The 23,774-nt window shown below is 40.7% G+C and overlaps 1 protein-coding gene across 2 annotated transcripts; it reads left to right on the forward strand.

The window, feature by feature from the left end:
- Positions 1–11,442: 11,442 nt before the first annotated feature.
- LOC116918162 (protein dimmed) lies at positions 11,443–14,955 on the forward strand. 2 transcript variants are annotated; one of them, XM_032923798.2, is made up of 3 exons: positions 11,443–11,991; positions 12,546–13,226; positions 13,714–14,955. In XM_032923798.2, the coding sequence occupies exons 2-3, from the start codon at positions 12,560–12,562 to the stop codon at positions 14,478–14,480; spliced, it is 1,434 nt and encodes a 477-aa protein (XP_032779689.2). In that variant the 5' UTR covers positions 11,443–11,991; positions 12,546–12,559; the 3' UTR covers positions 14,481–14,955. The 2 variants fall into 2 exon arrangements, with proteins under 2 accessions (XP_032779689.2, XP_032779671.2); XM_032923780.2 differs by having other exon boundaries at positions 11,445–11,991; positions 12,492–13,226.
- Positions 14,956–23,774: the final 8,819 nt, after the last annotated feature.

The raw sequence follows: 23,774 nt of genomic DNA on the forward strand, positions 1-23,774 counted from the left end.
CAGTTCTTCTTCTTCCTTCTATCCTGTTCCATATGACATTTTTTTTTTGCAAAGCTTATAGTTACATTTATAAATATTAAGCCAAATAAAGGAATAACTAGATCTATATTTCAAAATGTTTTTCGACTTTTAATTCCTTAGGCGATAGATGGAAAGAGATGGCGCAGTAAGTTTCCCCGTTCCAAATGCAGCTTGTAACCGCGATGTGTACATGCAAACAAACTATAAGACTAATTATTATGTCAAGATAACGACCATGTACATAGAGCTAATGATTATAACGCATTCGCATTGAGATCCAACAAAATCCCGAAGTCCTTCGAGTTCCGTTTTTACGGAAAACTGATATTATTTCCGTGAAGGACAGAAGGTGATCGCATCACGAGAAATTAAAGGATACAAAAGAGGTAGACCTACTACTTAATAAAAAGAGCGAATGCTGAAGAACAAGAGCCGCCTGATGGCATCGGACTCCACTGGGACGTCAGGAACGAGGACAAAAGCGCACGAAAGAAGTTGATTGAGATGCTACACGAGTTCCAGGAGCTTTAAATACATTATCTTAACTATTCTGCTTGTCTTTTTCAGTGAATGTCTCTCATTTTCATGTCCCCGAATCCAAATGAATCTCTTCTCACCAAAAGCTTCTTCCAGACAGTACTAAATTGAGTTTATTATTAATCGTGGAGATGTTGTTCAGTACAGAATCGAAATAGTAATAGACTACAGTTGAAAAAGAAAAACGTAGGCTGCGTTGTTTGGCTTTCGTTTGAAAAACACGGAAAGCAAAATAAGGAGTCTGGAGTGTTGGTTTCTTATTGCATTTGAGTTTTGCTTTGCCTTCATTCGGCGGCCATTCGGAAAGCGCTCTTCATCGTTGCTATGGTAACTTTTCTCTCCCTCTCTTGCTCCGTCATCGATCGGCGGGACCGCAAAATGAAACTGCTCCCGTCTACAGAGAGAGCCTCCCCCCGTTGTTACTCTCTGTTCCAAGTGAAGGGCATGGGCAATAGCGGAAGGGTAGACGTGGTGTTGCCATGACAACCAGTCGTCTTTCTACATGATGAGAGACGGATATACAAGCAAAGGACCACCCTTTCCATTCGCGTCCCGTGATATATGATACGTGTCTACTCCTGCAGCGCCCACTACACTTGACGGCATCCGATTCTTCTGCTTGTATACCTTCTCTCTTTCCCGTCGTAGATGTACTCTGCAATCAAGCCCCAAATTGGTAGCAAAAAACAAGAGTCACCAGGAAAGCGAAAAGTTCCTTGTGTCTTATCATTTTGTTCCACAAATTATTTTGCCCAGCCTACGGTGACCAGTTCAATAAAACAATAAGAGACTTTTGCGTCCCTTGTTGAGATTCACCGTAATCATAACATTGAGCCAATGATCCGAGACGCAGTCATCATGTTATACTAATATTACACTTTTTACTATTTTTATTTTTTTTCGAAAGAAAAACTCATCATTGAGAGGGCAAGAGGGGAGGAGGATTTGAAAGGGAGAGTGGTGATCAGATCACGTTTCATTCCGGTTGGTTGGCGTCGCCACAGCGACATTAGCAGTAGTCTAGCATCAAACGGGCAAAAAAAAAAAGAGGGAAAACCAATCTCCGTGATGAAGAAATAGTTTACGCGACAGAGTATAGATAATAGACAGGTAACGTGGGCGTCAAAACGTCGAGAGAAGTTGGTGACACAGTTGCAATCGTAATACGAAACGAGCCCTCAGCAAAACGAAAAAGGAACAAAAAAAGAAAAAATAAAGTTAGAAATCCAGGAAATGTAGAAAAGAAAAAGAAAAAATGAAGTCGTTTTTCTTCCGGGAACAGCTGTAATCATCGAAAGGAAGCGACGCATTTTGCGCGTATGTTTCCGCCCGAATTGTTTTGCGTCACAACATTTCCTACAGGATTACCCTCTCCAGCGCAATCTATGGGCGATTCCGGTCACTTGTGTGGCGGAGTGTGGAGAAGGTTTTCCGTGTTGCCTACACCCACACGATAGCAGCTCGCGTTGCAACTGGCACCTCCCTGTAATTACCATTAAAAAGGTATTTGCGCTACAGCTGCTACGCTTGCGTTTTATTCAAAAAATACATAATTACCAGGAAAACTAATATTCCAGCCGGAATCAGCATTTAATTTTGAGTATATCGTGTGTTTCTTATCGAATTTCAAGAGATGTCGATTTTTGCCGATTTTGACAAAAGTGGTAAGGGTATAGCCTTCCCACTTTTTCATTTTTGTCTAAAATTTAGATTTAGTAAAAAATACATGATTTCGATTCGTAAGTAAACCACAATCACGAAAGCAAGTTTTTTTACGTGAGGCTTATAGTTTTTTTAATAAACGTAGGAAACAAAGGGCTATATGTATGAATTTTGATCATAACGTGCAATTAGCAACGCTTGCGTTTTATTCAAAAAATACATAATTACCAGGAAAACTAATATTCCAGCCGGAATCAGCATTTAATTTTGAGTATAATGTGTGTTTCTTATCGAATTTCAAGAGATGTCGATTTTTGCCGATTTTGACAAAAGTGGTAAGGGTATAGCCTTCCCACTTTTTCATTTTTGTCTAAAATTTAGATTTAGTAAAAAATACATGATTTCGATTCGTAATTAAACCACAATCACGAAAAGCAAGCTATTTTTTACGTGAGGCTTATAGTTTTTAAAATAAACATAGAAAACAAAGGGCTGTGCTGGAGCGCCAGCAATGAGTTGGTAACATTTATTTCACAAATATCTGGCTTGATGAGAAAACTAATTTTTCCCCCGCATTCAGCGTTGAATTTTGATCATACCGTACAATTTTGAGCGAATTTCAAGAGGTCAACGTTTGAGTAAATTTGGAGATTTAAAGATTAAGCACAAAAAAATAAGACTGCATTTTTATATTTTCTTTTTAAATACTCTAATGTATAGAAAACTACATGTATGATTAGATTACAATTCAACGAGTATCACAAAAATTCACTTGGTTTTCATGTGGAACTTCTACTTTTTGAGTAATTACCATTAAAAAGGTATTTGCGCTACAGCTGCTACGCTTGCGTTTTATTCAAAAACTACATAATTAACGGGAAAACTAATATTACAGCCGAAATTAGCATTTAATTTTGAGTATATCGTGTGTTTCTTATCGAATTTCAAGAGATGTCGATTTTTGCCGATTTTGACAAAAGTGGTAAGGGTATAGCCTTCCCACTTTTTCATTTTTGTCTAAAATTTAGATTTAGTAAAAAATACATGATTTCGATTCGTAAGTAAACCACAATCACGAAAAGCAAGTTTTTTTTTACGTGAGGCTTATAGTTTTTTAAATAAACGTAGAAAACAAAGGGCTATGTATGAATTTTGATCATAACGTGCAATTAGCAATTATCATAAGGTAAATTTTGAGCAAATTTGGAGATGTAAAGATTAAACCCGACAAAATAAGCCCGACTTTGTATATTTTCTTACAAAATACTCTAATATATAGAAAAATAATATATGATTAGATTACAATTCAACGAGCATCAAACGATTTTCCCAAAAAAATCGAAAACAAAAACACCACCTATGGGGGAAAAGAAAACATTTGCATTAGTTACAGATAAGCAAACTAGATGACGTTGCATCCCTCCGTCAGTCTAGAAATGAGACTAGATCACGCCGGACGCCTTAACGGTCAAGCCGATCGTCACGAAAACCGCGATTGTACGTTCATTACGGCTGCTTGAAAGATGGAAAAACGTATAAGAGAAAACTTACGATTCCTCTCGAATTCGCAGCGCCATCTAGCAGCAAAAATCTCAAAAAATTAAAGGTGGTCGGTCGCGATTTATTCATAAGACACCTTTGAAAGAATCCCTATCGGTAAACTTTAAGGAACTATACGAATGGCCAAATTCGGGCAGTGGGAAATCCATGAAAAGACCACCTCTTGTCGCACCTGAGGCCGGCGGAGGAAAAACAAGCCCCCCTTCCCCCAAAAGAATTCTTTATAGGCACATTCGTCATAATTTCCCGTTAAACATATTTGCATACGTTGAACTGTAATTATCCGCTTATTTCTTTGTTCTTCTATCTCAACGTTCATAGTCAACAATCTTTTCTTCCTTCAAAACTAAACGGCAAAAGAAAAACGGACGGTTCTTTGTTCCGCATTGGTTGCGGAACGTTGCGGCGCCGTTGGAATTGACGAGTGTGGAGTGCCCCATGGGCCGGCTCAATCACGCAGAGCGAGTCAATAAAAACCCGTCGAGCCTTTACCGCCCTCGAGAATCTCAGTGGCCATCAAATCATAAAGAAAATGTTCGCGACACGAGTGAATGGAAAGAGTGTCCAATCTAAAGAATCAAAATGAATCGTATATTCAATCGCACCATTCCCAAAGCGGTTCTATATACCGGCCAGTAGAAACGTCCAGCTCTCTTCTCCGCGACTTGCAACTCGCTGTGAATGCGACCGAAAATGAAATCATTTTTGACGACAGACAACCGAAAAACGAAGATAAAATATTTTCTCTTCCATTTTTCGAAAAAAAAAAAAGTAGGGAGAGAATTACGTATTTGACATAAAAGGATAAACAGAAACTGTCGTCGGCCCCTCTATTGGCTTGGCTCAATACGGCTAATGGCCTCGTGTCAACGTTACAGAAAAGGAATAAGTCGGTTATACAACTCTCTATAAAAATCCCTCACACAGAGTCCGGTTAGATGCAAGGGAACCTTTTGGAGACCCTCGGATGTTGTCGGACCCTCTAACCGCGATGTGTCAAACGCTTGTCACCGCCCTATAAAACTTTCGTGACACATTTATTCATCAGCGTGAAAAGCTTTTGGAACAACCACAATTGTCTATATAGGGCGAGCCTTTTTATAGACGCCCCCAGTTTCCTATATATCCTCCTACTACATCCTCCCCCCTCCGAAAACTATTATGTACTCGCTCTTCGTTGCCGCCCCGTCATCTGTGCAAGTTCTTGCTATAACACCAGGGCGGAATTGAAAATCTGTCGTGCAGGATTATTGTTGGAAAACAGTTGAATATAATTGGATTGAACTTGTTCTTATACCCCTCGGATTTCGAAACCGACATGGCCAATCTCATTTCGATAATGCGACTCGACTACGTGCTGATAAGCATCAACATTTAAGGGCATGCGATGACGAACTCTGCGACAAAATATAACAGTTTTAACTATTAACAAGGGGAATTGTAGGCCTATGAAATCAGACAGATCGTCGGAGCTTAAAGAATCTTTTCGTCAACCCCCTCTGGAACAAGACCCGTGCGGATGGATTAAGCTCCAAGCGGTCCATGTGGAAATGTAAAGATGGAAAGGAAGAATTAGATAAAAGAGAGGGGGGAGTATAAAAAAGTCAGGGGGGTGAAGAATGCCGGCCACACAGCCCACCAGAGAATATGTCCAACGAAAGAAATGTGAAGAGAAAATCAAAAAGTCGGACTACATCAGCTGATCTACCTGAATGATTTCTCCTCGTTTGTTACTCGTCTCGTAGTCTTCTCCAGTAATCTACGCAGAGAAAAGAGAAATATTCGAAAGATCTCAAAACTATATTGTTAGACGTTTGACCTGTGTGTCTATAGAGAGAGGGCAAAGAGATTGTCAAGTCAAAAGAGGGAACAGAGCCCTCTAAAACTCAAAACATTCCAACCGTGTATTATTGACCGTGACATGGTATTTCTTCTTCGGATTTCGAAAAGACCGGAATGATATTGACCCTCGAAAATATCTCTGTCTCTACACGTTTATTTCTTATCTATACTACATGGATATATATATATGAATAGTACATAAAAACGTGTACATCAATATTTATTGCTTGGCCAAGGAACATCCTAAGACAAGAAAGAAAGAAAGAAAGAAAGAGTTCTAACTCATCATCATTTGGATGCTGTTTTATAGACTATAGATATGTACACGTAGCTGCAGCTTATCTACGAGCAGGTCCTTGTCACCAATTCAAACAAACAACTCAGATCTTGGCTTTCTCGAAGCAGTGCGTTCCAATCTATCCTTTGCATCTCTCCCTACAGACGTGCTGTGAATTTCCATCTTGATAAAAGAAAGAGGAAAAAAAAAACACAAAACATTTGTTGACAATTCCAAAACTGCTGCTATATTTGTAAAGTTGAAAATAAACGTGGTATTTTGATTTTTCTATGATCGGCTGATGGCCAGATCAAACGCAAGCAATGCAACATGATAAGTTTTGAATGATTTAACTTTGTTTTTAGAAATCACAAATAAATAAAAGAAAAAGACGTGTATAAATGTCGAACGCGTGCTGTGATCGAACGTTGGTGTAGTACGTAACGGGAAAACCCATGGCAGAGACAAACACAAGAAAACAATCGATGCTGGTACAGATATAGAAAAGTCGTTAACATGAATGTCTTATCATTTTAAGCATTTCCTCATTAGTTATTATAGACACACACAATTTGTATTACTTAAACAAACGCGCTAGCGTCTTCTCTGTTTGTTCAATTTTGGGAATGTTTGAATGTTTGGTGATCGTCTGATGTTACCGGTTGAGAAACGGAAAACAAACAAAAAATGGGCAACAGCCACAAAAGCCAAAACACGTCAAGCGTTTGGTCCTTAATTTTATTCCCTTTCTTCGTGGAAGGAGTGGTGGTGCCTTTACGTTGACAAAACGAAGCCAAGACGCGAATAGACAAGGCGCGGCACTTAACGAATTAATCGAGCTTGCCAGACAACTGATAATACTTCCCCCCTCTTTTCGTTTATTATATTTGTTTGGGGCATGGCGAGAGAGGAGAGACCGCGAGAAAGAAAAAGAAGGAAAACCAAACTAGAGGAAGAGATCGACATCGGAAAAGTCAGTCCTCCCCTCTTCGTGTTAGCGCCGCATTAACAAACGACCTGCTGGTCTGACAAACACTTTCCATCCATCGCACGAGAAACACGACGGCCTTTTTTTTCCTTTTTCCTTTATAATTTCCTCGTAGAAAATGAGAACTGCCAACGCTGTCGACTCGACTCTTTCATCACTCGATCCATTTGAAGTTGTTTGGTTCCGTTAAAGATATTTTATTGTAACATTCTCTAGAGACAAACAGGAAAAAAAAAGGCGATAGATGCATCACGCTTCATAGCCAAACACTCAAAAATTCGTGTCATTTGTTATGCATCCGATCATATTCGAGTTGATCGCTCATCGCTCTCGTTCTGTTGCATTCAAATGAATTACAATACGAACACGAACAACACACAAAGGCGGTAACTTTACGTATATAGAAGACTGTCTCCTGAAGATCGATAATAAAGTGAAAAGCAAGTTCAAGATTGTCATCAATCAGTGACTGAAAATCTTTTGATCCATTCCCAAAAAGAGGCTTTACAAGAAAAGAGATAAGATTGAGGCCGTTTGCTCATTGATATGCGATGCAGCAGAACCAATCGATGCGTGTGGCCAGTTTCTAGAAGTGAACGATTCAAGTCCACCGGTGTCTTTTTTTAGATGTACGGTATTCTCTCTATAAATCTATCTGGTTTGTTTTTTCTTTAAAGAGAAGTGTGAGAGATGGAAGATAAGGAGATAAAGAAGCGATAAAGCTTCTCTGCCATTGCAACTCGATGAGGAATAACTCTATTTGCTTGTTGGATAGTTCTAACTCAGGTCGATGTGGGGAGAGACAGGAGAGAAAAGAAAAGAAAAAAAAATCGTGGGGTGATGAGGCAGGAGCCGAAGTGTATAATATGAATCTCGTAGGGGAAAAAGAAGGAAGAAAATGGTTCGGTGATTCGATATGGAATGACGAGATGACGTTGGCCGAATAGACAAAAAGTCTACGGTAGAAAGAGACAGCGAAAATTGAATCTTCTGCTTGACTAGGCTTATCCTAAACGATTCGGACGGAGCAAAGGGGACCTCACACTTTACGCCATCCTTCTTACATAAATAAATAGACAGTCAATATATCCATCGAGTACACATTTATACACCAAGTCTCTGTAGCATTTGAAAGAAAAAAACTAAGCGCCATCGTCCCCTTTGCCGTGTCTTATTTTACGTGTTTCAATGATATACCCGAGGCGGAAGAAACGGCACGCCCTTCGGCCGGCTGAACGAAAAAAAAAAATAGGGATTTACCGCAATGGTGTGTATGTCGTATCACTCGGCCGCTGCGTATTTGCATTTGATGGGTTTCATAATCATATCAAATTGTAGCCAAAAAGAAAAAAGAAAAAAAAAATGGGAACTCCTCTTTTCTTATAGGCCAAGCCGCCCGTCTCCGTCGTATAGAATTTCAGTCCGCCGGGAAGAAAAGCCACAACGTGTATAATGATAGCTGTATATACGCGTAAGCTGCGTGATCTGTTAACTGTAATACAGGCCTATTTATCTCTAAAGTTTTACTGGAGGTCTAGAGTCTTTAGTGTGTGATGTCATATCGTGCTGAGGAAACGGAGAATCCCCTAATTCTTTTTTTCTAAACTTCTTAATGTGTATAGCTAATTATACGTGATTCAGAATCAAAATTTAACGGTAATCACGAAACTGAACTTCGTTTTAAGTCAGAGTTATAGTTTTTGAGTTATTCGAATTCAAAGTGGTTGCGTCAAAAACCATTTTAATTCAGTTTTATTTAAAAATCTATACAATTAACGTTTAAATGTGATTATAAAAGGTTCATTTACATCGACCGACCAGTCAACATTCTAATCCCAGCTGTTTTTCACGAAAAAGTCGGGCTTCAAAAATAAGCCTGACAAAGTTAGCCTATTTCGTGAAAATTTTTTATAAAACCTAGTTATAGCTAAAAAATAATACATTATTTAGATAAAAAATTTAACGGGAATCACGAATATTGAATTCATGTTTTCGTGGGACTTGTAGTTTTTGAGTGATTAGAATTGAAAAAAGTGGTTGCACTATAACCACTTTAACTGCGTTTAATTCTGAAACTGCATAACCAACGGGAAAATTAACATGCCAGCCAGAATCAGCGTTGAATTCTGAGCATAACGTGTGTTTCTTATAGAATTTCAAGAGATGTCGATTTTGGCCGATTTTGACAAAAGTGGTAAGGGTATAGCCTTCCCACTTTTTCATTTTTGGCAAAATTTTAGATTTAGTTTAAAATACATGAATTCGATTCAGAATTGAACGCCAATCACGAAAATCAAGTTTGTTTTTACTTTGGACTTCAAGTTTTTGAAATAAATGTAAAAAACGGAGTAGATTTTGAGTTATTCAAAGTCATTATTACCTATTAATATCCTATCATTTTCTCTATTGCTGTAACGAACACACCCTAACGGCAATCTATCACCTAAAATCAATGCTACCAGACGCACAAACAGTCTCTCCTAAAGACTGAAGGTGACCCATGAACACGGATCTATTCTATTAGATAAGGGGGAAGATCTTCAACGTCCATAAAATAAAAATTTGGGGAGCAAATGAATGACGTCACCCGACGGTAAAACTGCAACTGTGTTGATGGCACGTGATGGCACACATTTGCGGGCATGTCGCGACAACAAACGGAGTCATACTATATCCCACGAATAATTCTTTTTGCGTTCAAGTTTCTCGTTGGGCCAAGCGATTCGATATGGGACGATCCGTCCCACGCTCTTCCCATATCCCATCGATTCGATTCGGCTCGTTGTAAATACACACACACAGAGCACAACTCGCTCTATCACTGTTCAAGTGAAAAACAAAAAAATCAATGGCTCGTTTTCAGATACGCTTGAATATTTTAATAAAGTTTCAGTTCGGCTGAGTTCCGGTGTTCCGGCGCGCGACATTCTTCCGTTGTTAAAGGTCACAGCGCACTCAAGACATTTCAAAGTCGACTTTGAAAAAATGATTGCCTCATTTAACCCCCCCTTTTAACAAATCGATTGCGACGCTATCAGTTAAAAGTTCGTGAAAGCATCAGCTTTGTATAGATGCGCATCAAAAGCTGATGGCTTTTAATTGAATGACTCGTCGATAAGATCCACTATATACGTTTGTGTAGCCCTTGATCGTATCCAACCAGATGTTGAGATTTCTTTAGACTATGGAGGCTTCATTCGTTGTTTGGATATCGCGCCCGTAATTCAATCAACAGCTCAACCAAACGCAAACACATCGCGCACGCATTATTCTATTCTATTGCATCTCCCCTCCTATCGCCCCCATCATGTCGGTCTTTGAAAGAGAAACAGGGAGGATGGATGGATATAAAGTCATCGAGTATAAATACATAAATAGACTTGCGTGTGTGTGTGTTTGGAGAGTTGAGGGAATGGTTGTTGACGTGATAATCAAACACCGCGTTTAAAGAAAATTGATTCTATTCCAACGATAGATGTTGATTAATGAGACGTACTCGATCTCTCTGCGCATTTTTTAAAAAGTGGTTTTTTAAAAAAGCGATGGATTCTAGGAATCTTTTTAAAAATGATGTATGTAGGCGACGGTGATTTCGCTTTTTGAATGTTTACTCGACACCATTTTTGACTCTTTTTCAGCAAATGTTGTATTGCAACTGATTTCAACTGGTGGTCATCACGGACTAGCTGCCTGGTCATGGCGCTTCAAAAATAAACATCATAACAATATGCTACATAAGAATAGCTTCCTTTAACAAAATGCTTAGGAAAAATAAACAGATTCGTTCAAGACAACCAACAGCATAAAAATTTAGCCAAAAATGACATCAGTAAAAGAAGCCAAAAAAATAAGGAAAGAAAAAATTCGTGATCAACGTATAATATATTAGAATGATATGACGACGCCAGTGGAGCGTGAAATAAGTACCGGGAGTGAAAATAATACCCGACCAAAAAATATAAGACGGAGGTTATTTTCTATTGCATCAAAAAGAAAAAAAAAAAAATTCGGAAAATAAAATCTGAAACGACAATGACGACGAAGGGGTGCACCGTGAATTTCTTTATTTAGAGATATCTTTAAAAACTAAAAAAAGACTGCTTCGGCAGCGTATATAAATAGACACATTACGCATTATACACGCCATACATATAAAAAGAAAGAGAGAGAGAGAGAAAAAGCTACGGCAATCGGTAACGGCTTTTGGCGCTCCTCTTGAATACCAAATGACATCATTTGCCCACGTCTCCTTGTCGCTGTTGAAGCATCGATGCTAGCGCCAAGAGGATTCATCCGTGTATCACGAACCGTCAATTGGATATAAAAACGTTGCAAATGTAAATAGATTTAATGCGCCTAATGTCGCTTGAATTTGACTGCGACAGCCGCATCAGTCCGCGTTAAACATTTTTTTTGGGGGAAATATTTAAACTGGAGCTGTGCAGTTGCTCCATCGAATTCTTTGGCCGAGTTAAGCTGCAGGCGGAAGCGCTTTCGGTGACGATAATAATGTCGGTCGCATGGCAGTGTAATTGCCGAGGTCGGCCATTGGTTTTTGGAACGCCATCATGGGCGTGGCTCGCCAAACTCTCGAGTATTATCCTCTCCGTGTCGGTTAGAATTCATCCGATAGGGAAACGAGAGGCGCACGGAAATCCTGATCCCTCCCTGCATCCGCACGCGCAGGCGCGTATAATCCGCGCAATGGCTCTTCGTTAAAAACGTTGAACTAAGAGCACAGCAAACCGGAACAAGAGAATGTACGACCCCAAAATGAAAGGGATGGGTAAGAAGAGGAGGAGACGTCAAGGGAAGAGAGAATCGGAGCACGTACCACCATCCATGTGTGATGTATTTGCGGCCCGTATCAAAGAGAATCCAGCAGCACCTTATCGTCTCTCTGTTTTCCATTTTGACTGGATTCATCAGTTTTTTTTTTTTTAAATCTCTATTGAATTATTAAAAAAGCCAACATTTTCCACGAATGATTTGACCTTTAACTGGTTATTGTACACGGATATTTTTTTAAGTACATTCCACCTCTTCGTCAGTGAATTTTTACAACGATCGTCACCTGTGTGGACCCAATCCATCGAAATTCGAGGTAAAGTAGTTTTTTTTTATTGTCTTTTTTTCTCTCTCTAAAATTTACAGCCGGGACAAAAGGTTAAGTCCTTTTAGTGTGATCCGTACAATAAAATTTTTATGAAAATCCTCGGTAGCAAGAATCGCTTTTGACTTTTTGTACGCGGTCAATTGTGTATATTGGCTTGGCCAACGTATTAAAGGCAGTTGATGAATAGAGCACCTGCCATTTTTCTACTATACCCTTTTCCATTTCCCCTTCAAATGGTCACCTTTTTTCCTTCTTTTAAATTGCACTGGAGTAGAAGGAACAGAGATGAACATGTTCATTGTCTCTCATTGAAATGACCTGATTCTTCTTGGTCCCAATAAAAATTAAGAATTCATAAGGTTTTACGGTTCATTCAACCCTCGTTGCTTTACCCCATTTCTCTTGGGTCAAAACGAACAACAACACACACACAAGACTTTCCCTAGACATTTGACAAAATATTCCTTTTTATTTGATCCCTTTGACAGTTAGTTTATTGCCGGATTGATTGGACAAAATAAAAAAAAATACTTAAAGAAAAGGCCAACGCTTGCGGATGCTGCAGCAAGGCACTCGTCGAGTCATGGAGACGGCTGATTTTGGAGGATTCCAGCCATCTGTGATGACTTTGTGTCTGCCCAGTCAGTATCATCATCACAATCATCATCATCATGTGAGTGGTCACGGCAGTGCGACAGGAGGATCCGATTCATTCCGTCCGTACGGTGGCAATCCGTCGTCTTCGTCGGCGGCTGCCGTGGCTGCTGCAGCCGACCTCAGTCTCTTCTCGCCGATGAGCGACAGTCTGAAACCAGCTCATCACGGCCACTACGGCGGAGGAGGGGCTGGAGGCAGTCAGCCGTCGCACAAGCTAATGTCAATCATCAAGAGTCAAGCCGGATTGAATAGCGAGGTGGAAAGAATCTCTTCATCTTCGAGTCTGACCAACGTCGGCGGCTCGAATTTAAACAAGTTGAGACAGTCGACAGTTCCCCCGACTTCTTCCGCAACCGCCTCGTCTCCGAGCCGGACAGCTTGTTCCTCTTCTTCAGCTTCAATTTCGCATCATTTCAATCTGGTTGTTGGCGGCAAAGAAGTCGGCACCACAGGAATGCATCCTTCCCTATCACCGTGGTTTATCCAGCAACAACAACAACAACAACAACAACAGAAACCGATGGGCAGTAACAAGAAGAGGCGCCAGCTGTCCGAATCCGCTTCAGGTAGACACTGAAGCTACATTTTTAAAAAGAACAAAATTATTTAAACCACCCACAGACCCCTCTGTCCTTTTCTTTTTTTTTTTACCTATCAGCTCATTTACAAAAACTGACCGCCTACTCTCAACAAAAAAACAAAAAAAAAAAGAATCTCTGGTGGTGTTTTGTCTGACTGACGTTATTGTGCGCGAGTCGAGAAAGAGGCGAAACAAAAGGGAAAGACTTAAATGAACTTCTGACCTTTTGTTCGACCCTCTAATTTCCTTCAAAAAAGATGGAACACGGTGTGAGAGTCACCCATCTTCTTCTTAATTTAATTCATAGCTTGTTGAAGGAGAGGCGCCACCAACGTAATTGAATTTCTCCCCTCACTGTGTTGATTGTGTTTGAGTTATTTTGCTTTCCTTCCTCGACGCTTTGTTTGTTTTTGTTCACAAAATAATTCATTCCTCGATGTTTCCTTTTGTTTCGATTCCCGTCGTGAGTGCAGGTAGCGACGATGACCACTACCATCCGGATGATAGCGGTCTGTTACTGGAACATCACAGCCTGTCAGAGGGCGAGACATCCGGTGGAGGTGGCGGAAGGATTGGTCCCTCCCATCATCATCCAACTGTTATGGGTTTAACCGCTTCCACCGGACACTTAGGTGCCGGAATGCCGCTAAACGGAAGCACTGGACTTGTGTCGAACAATTCCGTCGGCGGATCGTCGCGCAAAAATCGGCAAGGCAAAGCTGTCCGGCTAAGCATCAACGCTCGCGAACGGAGACGGATGCACGACTTGAACGACGCGTTGGATGAATTGCGGAGCGTCATCCCGTACGCTCACTCTCCGTCGGTGCGCAAATTATCTAAAATTGCGACGTTACTCCTGGCCAAGAATTACATCATGATGCAAGCGAACGCCCTGGACGAACTGAGAAGAGTCGTCACCTACATGAACCAAACGACGGGACTATCCATCCCGGCTTCCGTCGCGTCCATGATGACTAATCCGCCTGGAAGTAATATGCAATCGAGTGGCAACGGTAGTCCCGTCGGTCCTCCTGCGACGCCCGCAACCAATGGACAAACATCACCGCCATTATTGCCGTCTGCGGAGTCTGTTTGTTTGAACGGAATGCTGGCCGCCGAATCGAGCAACGGCAGCAGCAGTAACAGCAGCAGTTTCGCTATCTCCGGGCTACTCAATAAATCATCGCCCGCGCCATCCGCATCAGCAGGCAAGGCCATCACTACCAACAATGGTCAATAACCCTTTCACAAACTATTAAACATTTAGGATCTCTTCAACCGACAAAAGAAAACGAGAAAACAACCCAAAAAAATAAAAAAGGAAAGGCCATTCCGGTTTTGTTTTTCATTGTATTTGTGTTTTGTTTTCGTTTTTATTCTTTTGTTTTTTTTTTTTGTTTTTTGACGTTGTTGACTTTCTTGTCCGACCTTTTCAGCAAACATGACAAACCAAATATTTAATCTAGTCAGTTTGTTTACGTGCGTGTAAATAACGAGCCGTATTACTTTCAGTCTCAATTTGTATAATTTTTCCATACGCATCGCCACCGCTGCGTTTCTCATTTTCTCTCTCTATTCAAGTCGTTCAGACAGCCGTTGATTATTCAATGTATTACATCCTTTTAGCTGAATAATTCCACGAAAGAAGAAAGCAAACAAAAAATGCCGAAATTGAAACTGTGTCGTGTTATCATAATATATTAGCTTGAAATTGATTTCATTTATTCATTTCCCTCCCCCCCCCTTATCACATGTGCAGCCATCCGTTCGCTGATTGTAATTCATCGGCGTAAATCCTCTTAGGTTTCTCTTTCCCGAATGCCACAAAACCGCTGGGAAGGTGAGCAGGTGTCGTTGATTGAATGCTCACAGCCGCGTGAATAATCTCAACAAACAACACCGAGCCTCACACCAATTTCTATAAACATCCCTGGTGTTGTTGCAAAAAAAAAAATAATAATTCAGCGCCAAATTTCAAAACGGAAATCCATCGGTCAACGTGGGGGTCGGCAAAGTCTTTTAGTGGCGGCCTTTAAACACCCAATGAATTGTGAAAGCGAACGATCTTGTTGACTGTACATGTGTTCAATCGGCCAAACAGTTGACATATGGTCGACGACATTGAAAAGAGACTGCAGGCCCGTCTGAACAACAAAAGATGAGGGATGGAAAACTAAAGGGAACGCTCTTACATAAGTGGCTTTGACAAGGCGATCGACATGTAAAAAGGGAGACGCAATGAATAGGAAAAAGAGAACAAAAACTAACAACAAAACAACCGACGCGCTTTTTTCAAAGAGCCAAAAGAGAAAATCAGAGAGAGCTGATTATCGCTGGCTGATGTCTAACTGACTGACTCGATCGCAGCTATAAGATTAACAGACTCGTTCAACCAGCAGGCCCCTTCTCTCTTTTTTTTTTATTTATTTTTTATTTTTTATTCTATTTTTCTTTTGAAATGTTTTGTTATGTGCATATATAGACGCAGGGATATGATGGAGGACTATAACATCTCATCTAAAAGGTTAGACTCAGGTTATAGACAGAACAAAAAGGGGGGACTGCGTGTCAAGGGGGGGAGCTAATAAAAGCTCCACATGTGTTACGAACTGGTCCGATTTCTCTCTCCGGCAATGGTGTCTGAATATCGAACTCTGCATTACTGATTTCTCCTAGTGGGTATAAGTGTGTATAGGCACCAGCTGTCGCGAAAAAGATGCACAACACAAAGTTGGACGACGTATAAGAGGAGGTGCTGGATGGCTTTTATTCTATTTTACACACACGCTCCTGACTCTACACAATAGCCTCTTGTCATAGAAATCGATGCAGGCTGGTTGCCTCTCTATATAGTCTGTATATACACTACACACAAAATATCTAGTACAGTTAGAGCCCTATATTGACCTTTGAACCGCATGTAGATCAAGAGGATTTAGACGTCTATATGGAGTGTCAGTGGAAACCGAATTGGACGAAACGGGCCAGGCATATTGGCCGGCTTCACCCTCCGGCTGGCTAAATGTGCTGGGCCTAAAAACATGGATAGGTCTATAGTATATAAATATATAGGCCACTTGACCATTTGTTTTCTTCTTTTCTACATCTGTGTAGCCGATGGCCTGCTTTTATCTACTTCGACTGTAGTGTCTGGCCAGTAGCAACTGGGGCCAAAGCAAAGAATATTAAAAACTGAAATTAAAGATATAAGGACCTTTTGATCTCTTTTGAATATGTTCTTCTTTTCCCCCCTCTCTGTTCATTCTTCCCTTTTTTTTTTTTATTTCATTCTTTCGGTTGGCTCTTTGATTTGACCGAACAGTCGGTTGAACAAAAGTACAAACAGAACGCAGGAAACGCCACTGGGGGCGACGTGGAACTGGGTTTCCTTCTTTTAATATTTCGACCAAACGAAAATAAAAGAAATACTTTTGAAATTGTGTCTTTTTATTCAGTCCGAATGTTACAAAGAAAGTCGCGGCCCGGCTTTTATTACAGTTTACACACGGACATTTGCTGAACGTACTAAAAAAAAAAGAACCGACGACACCTGTCCGCTCGAAACACCACCGCAGGCAACAAATGAAGAAAAAAAAAACTACGAGAAAGGGAATAATGTTCTTTAATCATCAGGAAAAAAAAAACGAATCCCAAGGTGAAAATTCTGGAAGCCAATTTAATATTATCGGGCCATTTCCCGTCATCAAGCCAAGAAAGTTTTCTTTATCGCTTCATTGAGATGATGACTCGACTATCTGGCACTACCGGCGCTGACGGATATACCTTTGTAAATTAGGGGCATATACATAGACCGAAACCGAACAGGCTTTCTTATATAATTAGGCTGATGCGTTAAATGGTTTTCGTGAATCACGTTGCACCAACTTTCTTCGCCTACATTTTTCGCGGAATTTGGCGATTTAACACGCCAATCAGATGGCCATCACCATCTCGATATGTTTTTTTTATTTATTTATTTATTTTTTCATCGGTGCTGATGACAAGAAAAACGAAGAAACACATTTGGTTTCCCCCACCTTTTTTTTTCTAAAAATTCTTTTTATTTTCAGTTTTAATTTTGTTTAAGAGTTTTTCCGTTCCTCGGTTATTGTTCTAAAGCTATGCAGTGAGTAGCGTTTTATACGACCGCATATACGGCTATACATAATGAGATTATACGTATAAAAGGGATTGGATATAGCCTCAATCGTTTCATTTTCTGGCCGACCTCCTTGGCCCAGCTGCGAGACACAATTCGAAGGGGCTGATTAAGTGTGACTACGGGGGGTTGTCCTGTTGCTTTAACATTCATTTCTTGCTGTGCGCCTCCGTCCTTGTTCCTCTTTTCTCTTTCCTTTCCCTTTATATGCCTCCTCCAAAACGGAAAAAAAAAAATGAAGTGGCCGGGTGGAGGAGAACGAAACGCCAGGGCTAAAGGCAAATCAAATCAACGCCTCGTGATAGCGGCCGACGAGAGTTTATCTTTCGTTTTCCTTTGACTCACACTAACGTGATAGCCCCGCAAGGCAAGTGTGGAAACAAGTCTCGTAAATCGCCATTCTTATTCGTTTACTAACCGATCATCAGCGTCGTTGACGCTGCCGAATCTCCGTTGGATGGCCTTTAGCCACCTTCACCGGGGGTAGGCGGGTGTAGGGGCAACTTGTCGGACTCGGCCGACAAATGGGATTTCTTTCGCCACGAGATTCCCCTTGCGTCTAATCACCGATCGTATAGTGTCTCTAGCGTCGGCCTAATCAGACCATCGACGATTTATTCCCGAGATAGTCTTGATGAACTGTGCGCACCAACTTCGCTTAGATTTATTTCCACCCTTTTCGTCATATCCAATCAACATCGGTAGGGATCCCCTTGATTTTCATCGGTTACTTGTCTGCAAGACTCACGAACGAGGCTCAAGGGGTTTAGAGTACCTAAGATAGCAATCGATTGTCACATTCCGCATCGCGTTTCGTCCCTTTTTATTTTCGACAATGCGCTTATTCATCGGTTTCGCAGTTTGCGCTTTCTCTTTCTTGGTTTCTGTCCCGTTTTTATTTAGCTACTGTTGACTTGTTTTTTTTTTTTTTCATTAGCCTGTACTGCTGAATTTCCATAGTCGTGCACGAAATCTGCTTACTCACAGCTATTTCACCAATGCTGTTGTTGTTGTTGTTGTTTTCCCAAGTTTGTCAGCCTCACTTTCTCTTCTGGCCGGACCCAATCGACCGTCAAGGTTTCGAAATATGCACCTCCCGCTGAGCGGCTGTTTAAGGAAAGAAAAACAGCTCAGCAATGAGGGGCGGCTAATGCAATCGTTGCCTTGATCCAAAGCCCCCCACGCACTAAAACGACGTAGGTCCAAGATCGTTGAATTTAACTGTACGTTTTCTGAAAAGAAAACAAAAACGTGCAGTTCCCAACCATCATCGTTTCTCTCTATTCAAAACAAAAAAAAAAAGCTTCACTTGACGTGACGTCACGACTTGCCAAGCATTCGAGTGGAAAACGAAATGATTTGTTCCGTCGCCGCAAGAAAGGGGAAAACTAGGCAACATATCAAAGAAAAAAAAAATGCGCCATATCTATGCGTACGTTTTTATTTATATGATTATGTAAAGTATAATCATATCAGCCACACTCGCCTTCCCTACACCACAGAGAAAAGGGAAGGATATAAAAAGAGAGGGTTAGACACTTTAGTCTTATCTGTGGTGGACGTCGAGTTAAAAAAAAAAAAGAAGAAGAAGACTGGAGGAGGGTGTCTAGAGAAGAAGATTATATGTGTGTACGCTTGGCTGCTGTATAATCGTATAGAGACACCATCATAACAGTCTTTGCTGTAAGGACGGGGCGCTGGGCGAAGAACTGCTCGTTTGTGCGTGTGGGTGTCGCGATGAAGAGGCTCGTAAAACTGTCGCACATATACTATTGTACATCTATTATGCCATGTACTCTATTTATATGTAGGCAAAGAAAGAAAAGGCCGATTCGAAACTCTAGCAGAAACTTCCATTTCGCTGGCGATCGTTGCCGCAGACGTAATTGGACGGTTGGGAATTTAACGTTAAAAAAAAATCAGGTTTTTATTGTTTTCTTTTAATTAAATGAAAGGAGAGAGAAAAAAAGAGGATACGAGTGGGGAATTACATAATTGCATTGCCGGCGTTTGTTTTTTAAGTCCCCGCCGGATGACATTTGAAATACGCGGCGGGGGGAAGCGCAAGGAAAGGCAAAAAAAAAAAAAGCCGTTATACATCTTTTGCATACCAGACGACCCGTTCCATGCAGATATCATCGTCCTACGTGCACAAATGTTTAATGGAGTACGCACACACAGAAAACAGTTACAGCCACGGACACGAAAGGCGGCAATAACCCGCGAAACGCAAACGATCAGGGAAGATATGATAAAAAAAAAAAAAAATTGAGTAACTGGATTTCGCTCTTTTAATAATAATAAAAATATTAAAAAAAAGGTCGTTCAGTTAATTCTTTTATTTATTTATTTATTTATACGATTTTTTTTTTCTTTTCGGTATCCTCTGTGTGTGTACACGCGCATAGTAGTTGGTGTGTCTATAAATCTGACTGGACGTGAGAATCGTGACCGAGAAGCACCGCTGTCTTTTCTATGTGTTCACGACCTTCCTGTTCCAAGTCTTTCCATGAGACTCGTATAATCTCCCCCTTCACCAAACAAGAAAAAAAGTGGGGGGGGTATACATATATATATATACATACGTATTGAGTAATAGGATCCCTTTTATTCAAATTCCTTTTTCTTTTCCCGTATCCACAGCCGCGAGACAAATAAATCACACATCTAAAGAGAGGCTATGTTTGTTTTTTTGTGATGCTAAATAACGGCGACATATACTCAAATATTTATTTAATGTTCTGCCGGATTCTCTTTTTAAATAGGGGGGGATTAGAATAATAATAATAGAAAAAGAAAATACTGGCGGATGAGATGCGCAAATCAAAAAAAGGACCCCTGACTCATTGGCATAATGAGTGTCGTTACACTTTCTCATTGGCTTGACGATGAATATGGATGACATTGATCAAGGACTTTCTCTTTATTTATGTATCAATGTCTGATGATATACCGCACAATCGTAAAACATACACGACGATAACGTTCAGCCTAATGGAATCATCATTTTTGTTTCCCCCAATTTCCGGAATTGTCGGTTTCTAACCCCCTATTTTTATTGATATGCATATTCATCGTTCAATACCACCCACGTTGTATACTCGTGTCATTCACAACTATCTGTCTCTCCTTGTCTTTTTTTGTTTTTTTTCTGCCCCTCAGATTTTCAATGTTCATTAGATGGGACATGTCGGAACCAATCAACATTCAACATCCCCCCCTTGTAACGTGTGCACGTCCCGGCTGATGTAATCGAACGGTATACAATCAAACAAAAGGTCAACAAAAAGAACAAAATCAAAAGGAACGAAAGCTCCTGGTTTTTATTATACACTGGCCAGATAGCGCCTGCCTTTATAGTCATCCATAATGAGAGGGAGAGAGTGGATTGATTACGAGCTCCTAATCGCTGTCACAAAGAGCATACCGCTCTGCCTTTTTTTTTTCAAAAATAAAAGAAAGTATTTATTTTTTCTTGTGAGAGCGGCCTTTGTTTCATCTTTGGACTTGTTCCGGCAAGTCCGCAATGCATTTCCTTTTGCGGAAGACGTTCGGCGGAGGCAGGTCATCAAAATTCTTGAATAAAAGTTCGGACCTTTTTACTCCTCTGTGTTTTCTTATCTGATTCGATAGCTGCAACGTGTACAAATTGTCTTTAATCCGCCCTTTTGCTTCCGCCCTCATTATTAAACAGTGATCGAGATTGAGATACGCGCTGAAATGTGATGGGGAAAATGCCATTAAGAAATGCGCAGCAAATGGATATTCGTTTTGAAGCGAATCTTACGACCGTGGGAAATTCAGGAAAAAATCAAATGGAAGCGGCGGAAGAGATAAAACAAATCGTCCCATAAGTCTCGCCGACTCTATCTCTCTGTTTCGTCGTTGACCTCGCTGCTGGGCACATAACGCACGACGTATTTCTAATCGGCTTATACATACAACCAAAGAGTAGGGGGGGGGGAGTGCTTTGGCCAGTCAAAACCCGTCAGGACTAGAAAAACGATGATAACACACACACACACATTTAAAAAAAGGAACGGGTATATACAAAAGCAGAAGTACATAGGAGATTTGATGAAGAAGATGAAGTGATTCGTCTTCAGAAATATGAAACGTACTTTTTGTGTGTGTGGGGAAAATGAAAATATCAGGCGCCGTTTTTTGTAAATCCCAACGTGATACGATGAGCTACAGCTCCAAACAAAGTGTACATATTTTGTTTTGTTTTTTTTATTTCCCAGGTGTTCTGTATATAAACCATCAGAAAGTAGAAATCAATGAATCCGTCAAAGTTACGGGTTGTTCCATCATGCGTCCTGCTGTCCTTACTCGTTCTGCGTCGTACACAAAAACCCCATACCGCCATATTTATCGGTCGCTGTTTTTTTCTGCATCTTCGGTTGGTGGCTCGGGATTTTCTTAACCGGCACGTAACACCAAGAAGAAAAAAAAAAACTCCTCCAACCCAACCACCCGCCGTGTCGCCGAAGAGCAACACAAAAAAAAAAAGGTGCCTTGTACACATTCCCCCTGTTGTTGTTTTTGATCGATTGCAAAGGCACGCGTTCAAAATGCTTCGTGCGCTTGGGCGCTATCTCTCGATCACTCTAAAGATTTCCCTTTTTTTTCTTTCTCTTTATTTTAACCAGATATATATTTATAGAGGTGTATACCCGTTCTTACCTGCAGGTGAGTTGCCACCATATCTGTACGTCCGACGTCACCTCATCCGCTTTTTCTTTGCGATTTGACCGTGACTGCAGGTGAAAAGCGGATGAGGCTGAAACACACACAAAATAAAAGGTGTTTTTTTTTTTTTTTCTTGGAATGAGAAAGATCGACGGAAAGGATATAGAAAAAAAAAAAAACGAAAGAAAAAGAAGTGGGTGGCCGGAGGAATGTTGCGACAAGAACCTTTTCTTGATTCCTCGTTCGGTCAACATTGTCAGCAAGTCTTAACCAAATAGCGACGAAGATCCGAAGACACTAGTGGACAACAACAACAAGTTGCATCTCGAGTTTGTGTTTTTTTTTTCTTCTTTTTCCTTACAAAAATTCAACACGAACATTCTGGGGGAATGTCAGAGCAGACAACATAGAGACGCCAATCCTGGCTCACGCCCAATCCAAGGCGATGCGTACGTGTCTTTTGCGTGCCCTCAAACACCAACCAGCACTTCAACGGTATAACCTAAAACCCTGTATCAGCGTTTTTTTTTTTAAATTTTTTCTATTTTTTTTTCTTATTGTGCGTGTCTAGTGTGTCGTCTACCTTCTCCATCACCGTCGTCCCGGCCGCGGTTGGTGTCATGCGCGGGCAAATCGTGTTGGCGGCAGTTGCCCAGTGGGTGGACGAATAAATATTGTCGACTCGGCACCGAGAGACAGACCCACACACTACTTAGGGACATTTCAAAACTATATGCGTGTACATAAATAAATATTATAAAGCCCCTTTTCTCGGGAATGTCGGTCCTTCCATTCATCGTTTTCCCCCTCTTCCCGATATTGAACGTTTTTATTTATTTTAACAAGCCACGCAATGAGTTGGCATCTCTCACACTTCTTCCATAAAAAGATGTACTCAATGCCAAAAGTGGGGTGGGGGGGGGGGATGCTTGCACACACCCAATGACTTTTCAAGTCGAATCATGTGTCTTCATCTCAAACATTTCTTTCAGCCAAATTTAAATGATTTATTTTTTTCAGCAACACACTCGTCGTCACACGGACACATTTCAGAGCAGATGGCGATAATAAAGAAGAACAGCAAAGATATATACACATTTATTTTAAGCACACACATCCGGGATTGTGTGTGCTTACGCTCATGCTTGTGTTCACTTATAGGTACCCTAAACTCTTAAACCTTTGGCGTCTGTCTATATGCGCTGCATTATAAATTCCTTTTTTTTATGATCATTTTATACGACTCTTCTCCCATCCAGCGATGATGGATTGCAGAGCAACTTCGCGACGGTGTTGCAGATATGTGATGTATAAAAAGCGGAGAGAACGACAGAAAAGACGAAAGAAATAAAAGCAGTTTTTTTGGGGGGGATAGGAATGATGACCGACGGGTCTCCCTATTATCGTTGGCGGCGTAAATGTGTATTGCTATGTGAATATAATAACTAGAAAGAAGAAAAAAAGAGAGAGAGACTCGACTCCACCTTTGCCTCCGTAGCCAAATGACTCGACACGTAAATCCACTCTAGATTATTACATTAGCCTTGCGCATCACGAATGTTTGCCCGCTCTCCTTTTTCAGTGATGGGCTCCCGCGAAGAAGTCTTTCTTCTTTAAGTACACACACACACACACACACACAAAATAGCCCATCAGTCAGAAAAGAAAAGAAAATATGAAAAC

The sequence above is a fragment of the Daphnia magna genome, linkage group LG1 (assembly GCF_020631705.1).
Source record: "Daphnia magna isolate NIES linkage group LG1, ASM2063170v1.1, whole genome shotgun sequence".
Taxonomy (NCBI): Eukaryota; Metazoa; Arthropoda; class Branchiopoda; order Diplostraca; family Daphniidae; genus Daphnia; species Daphnia magna.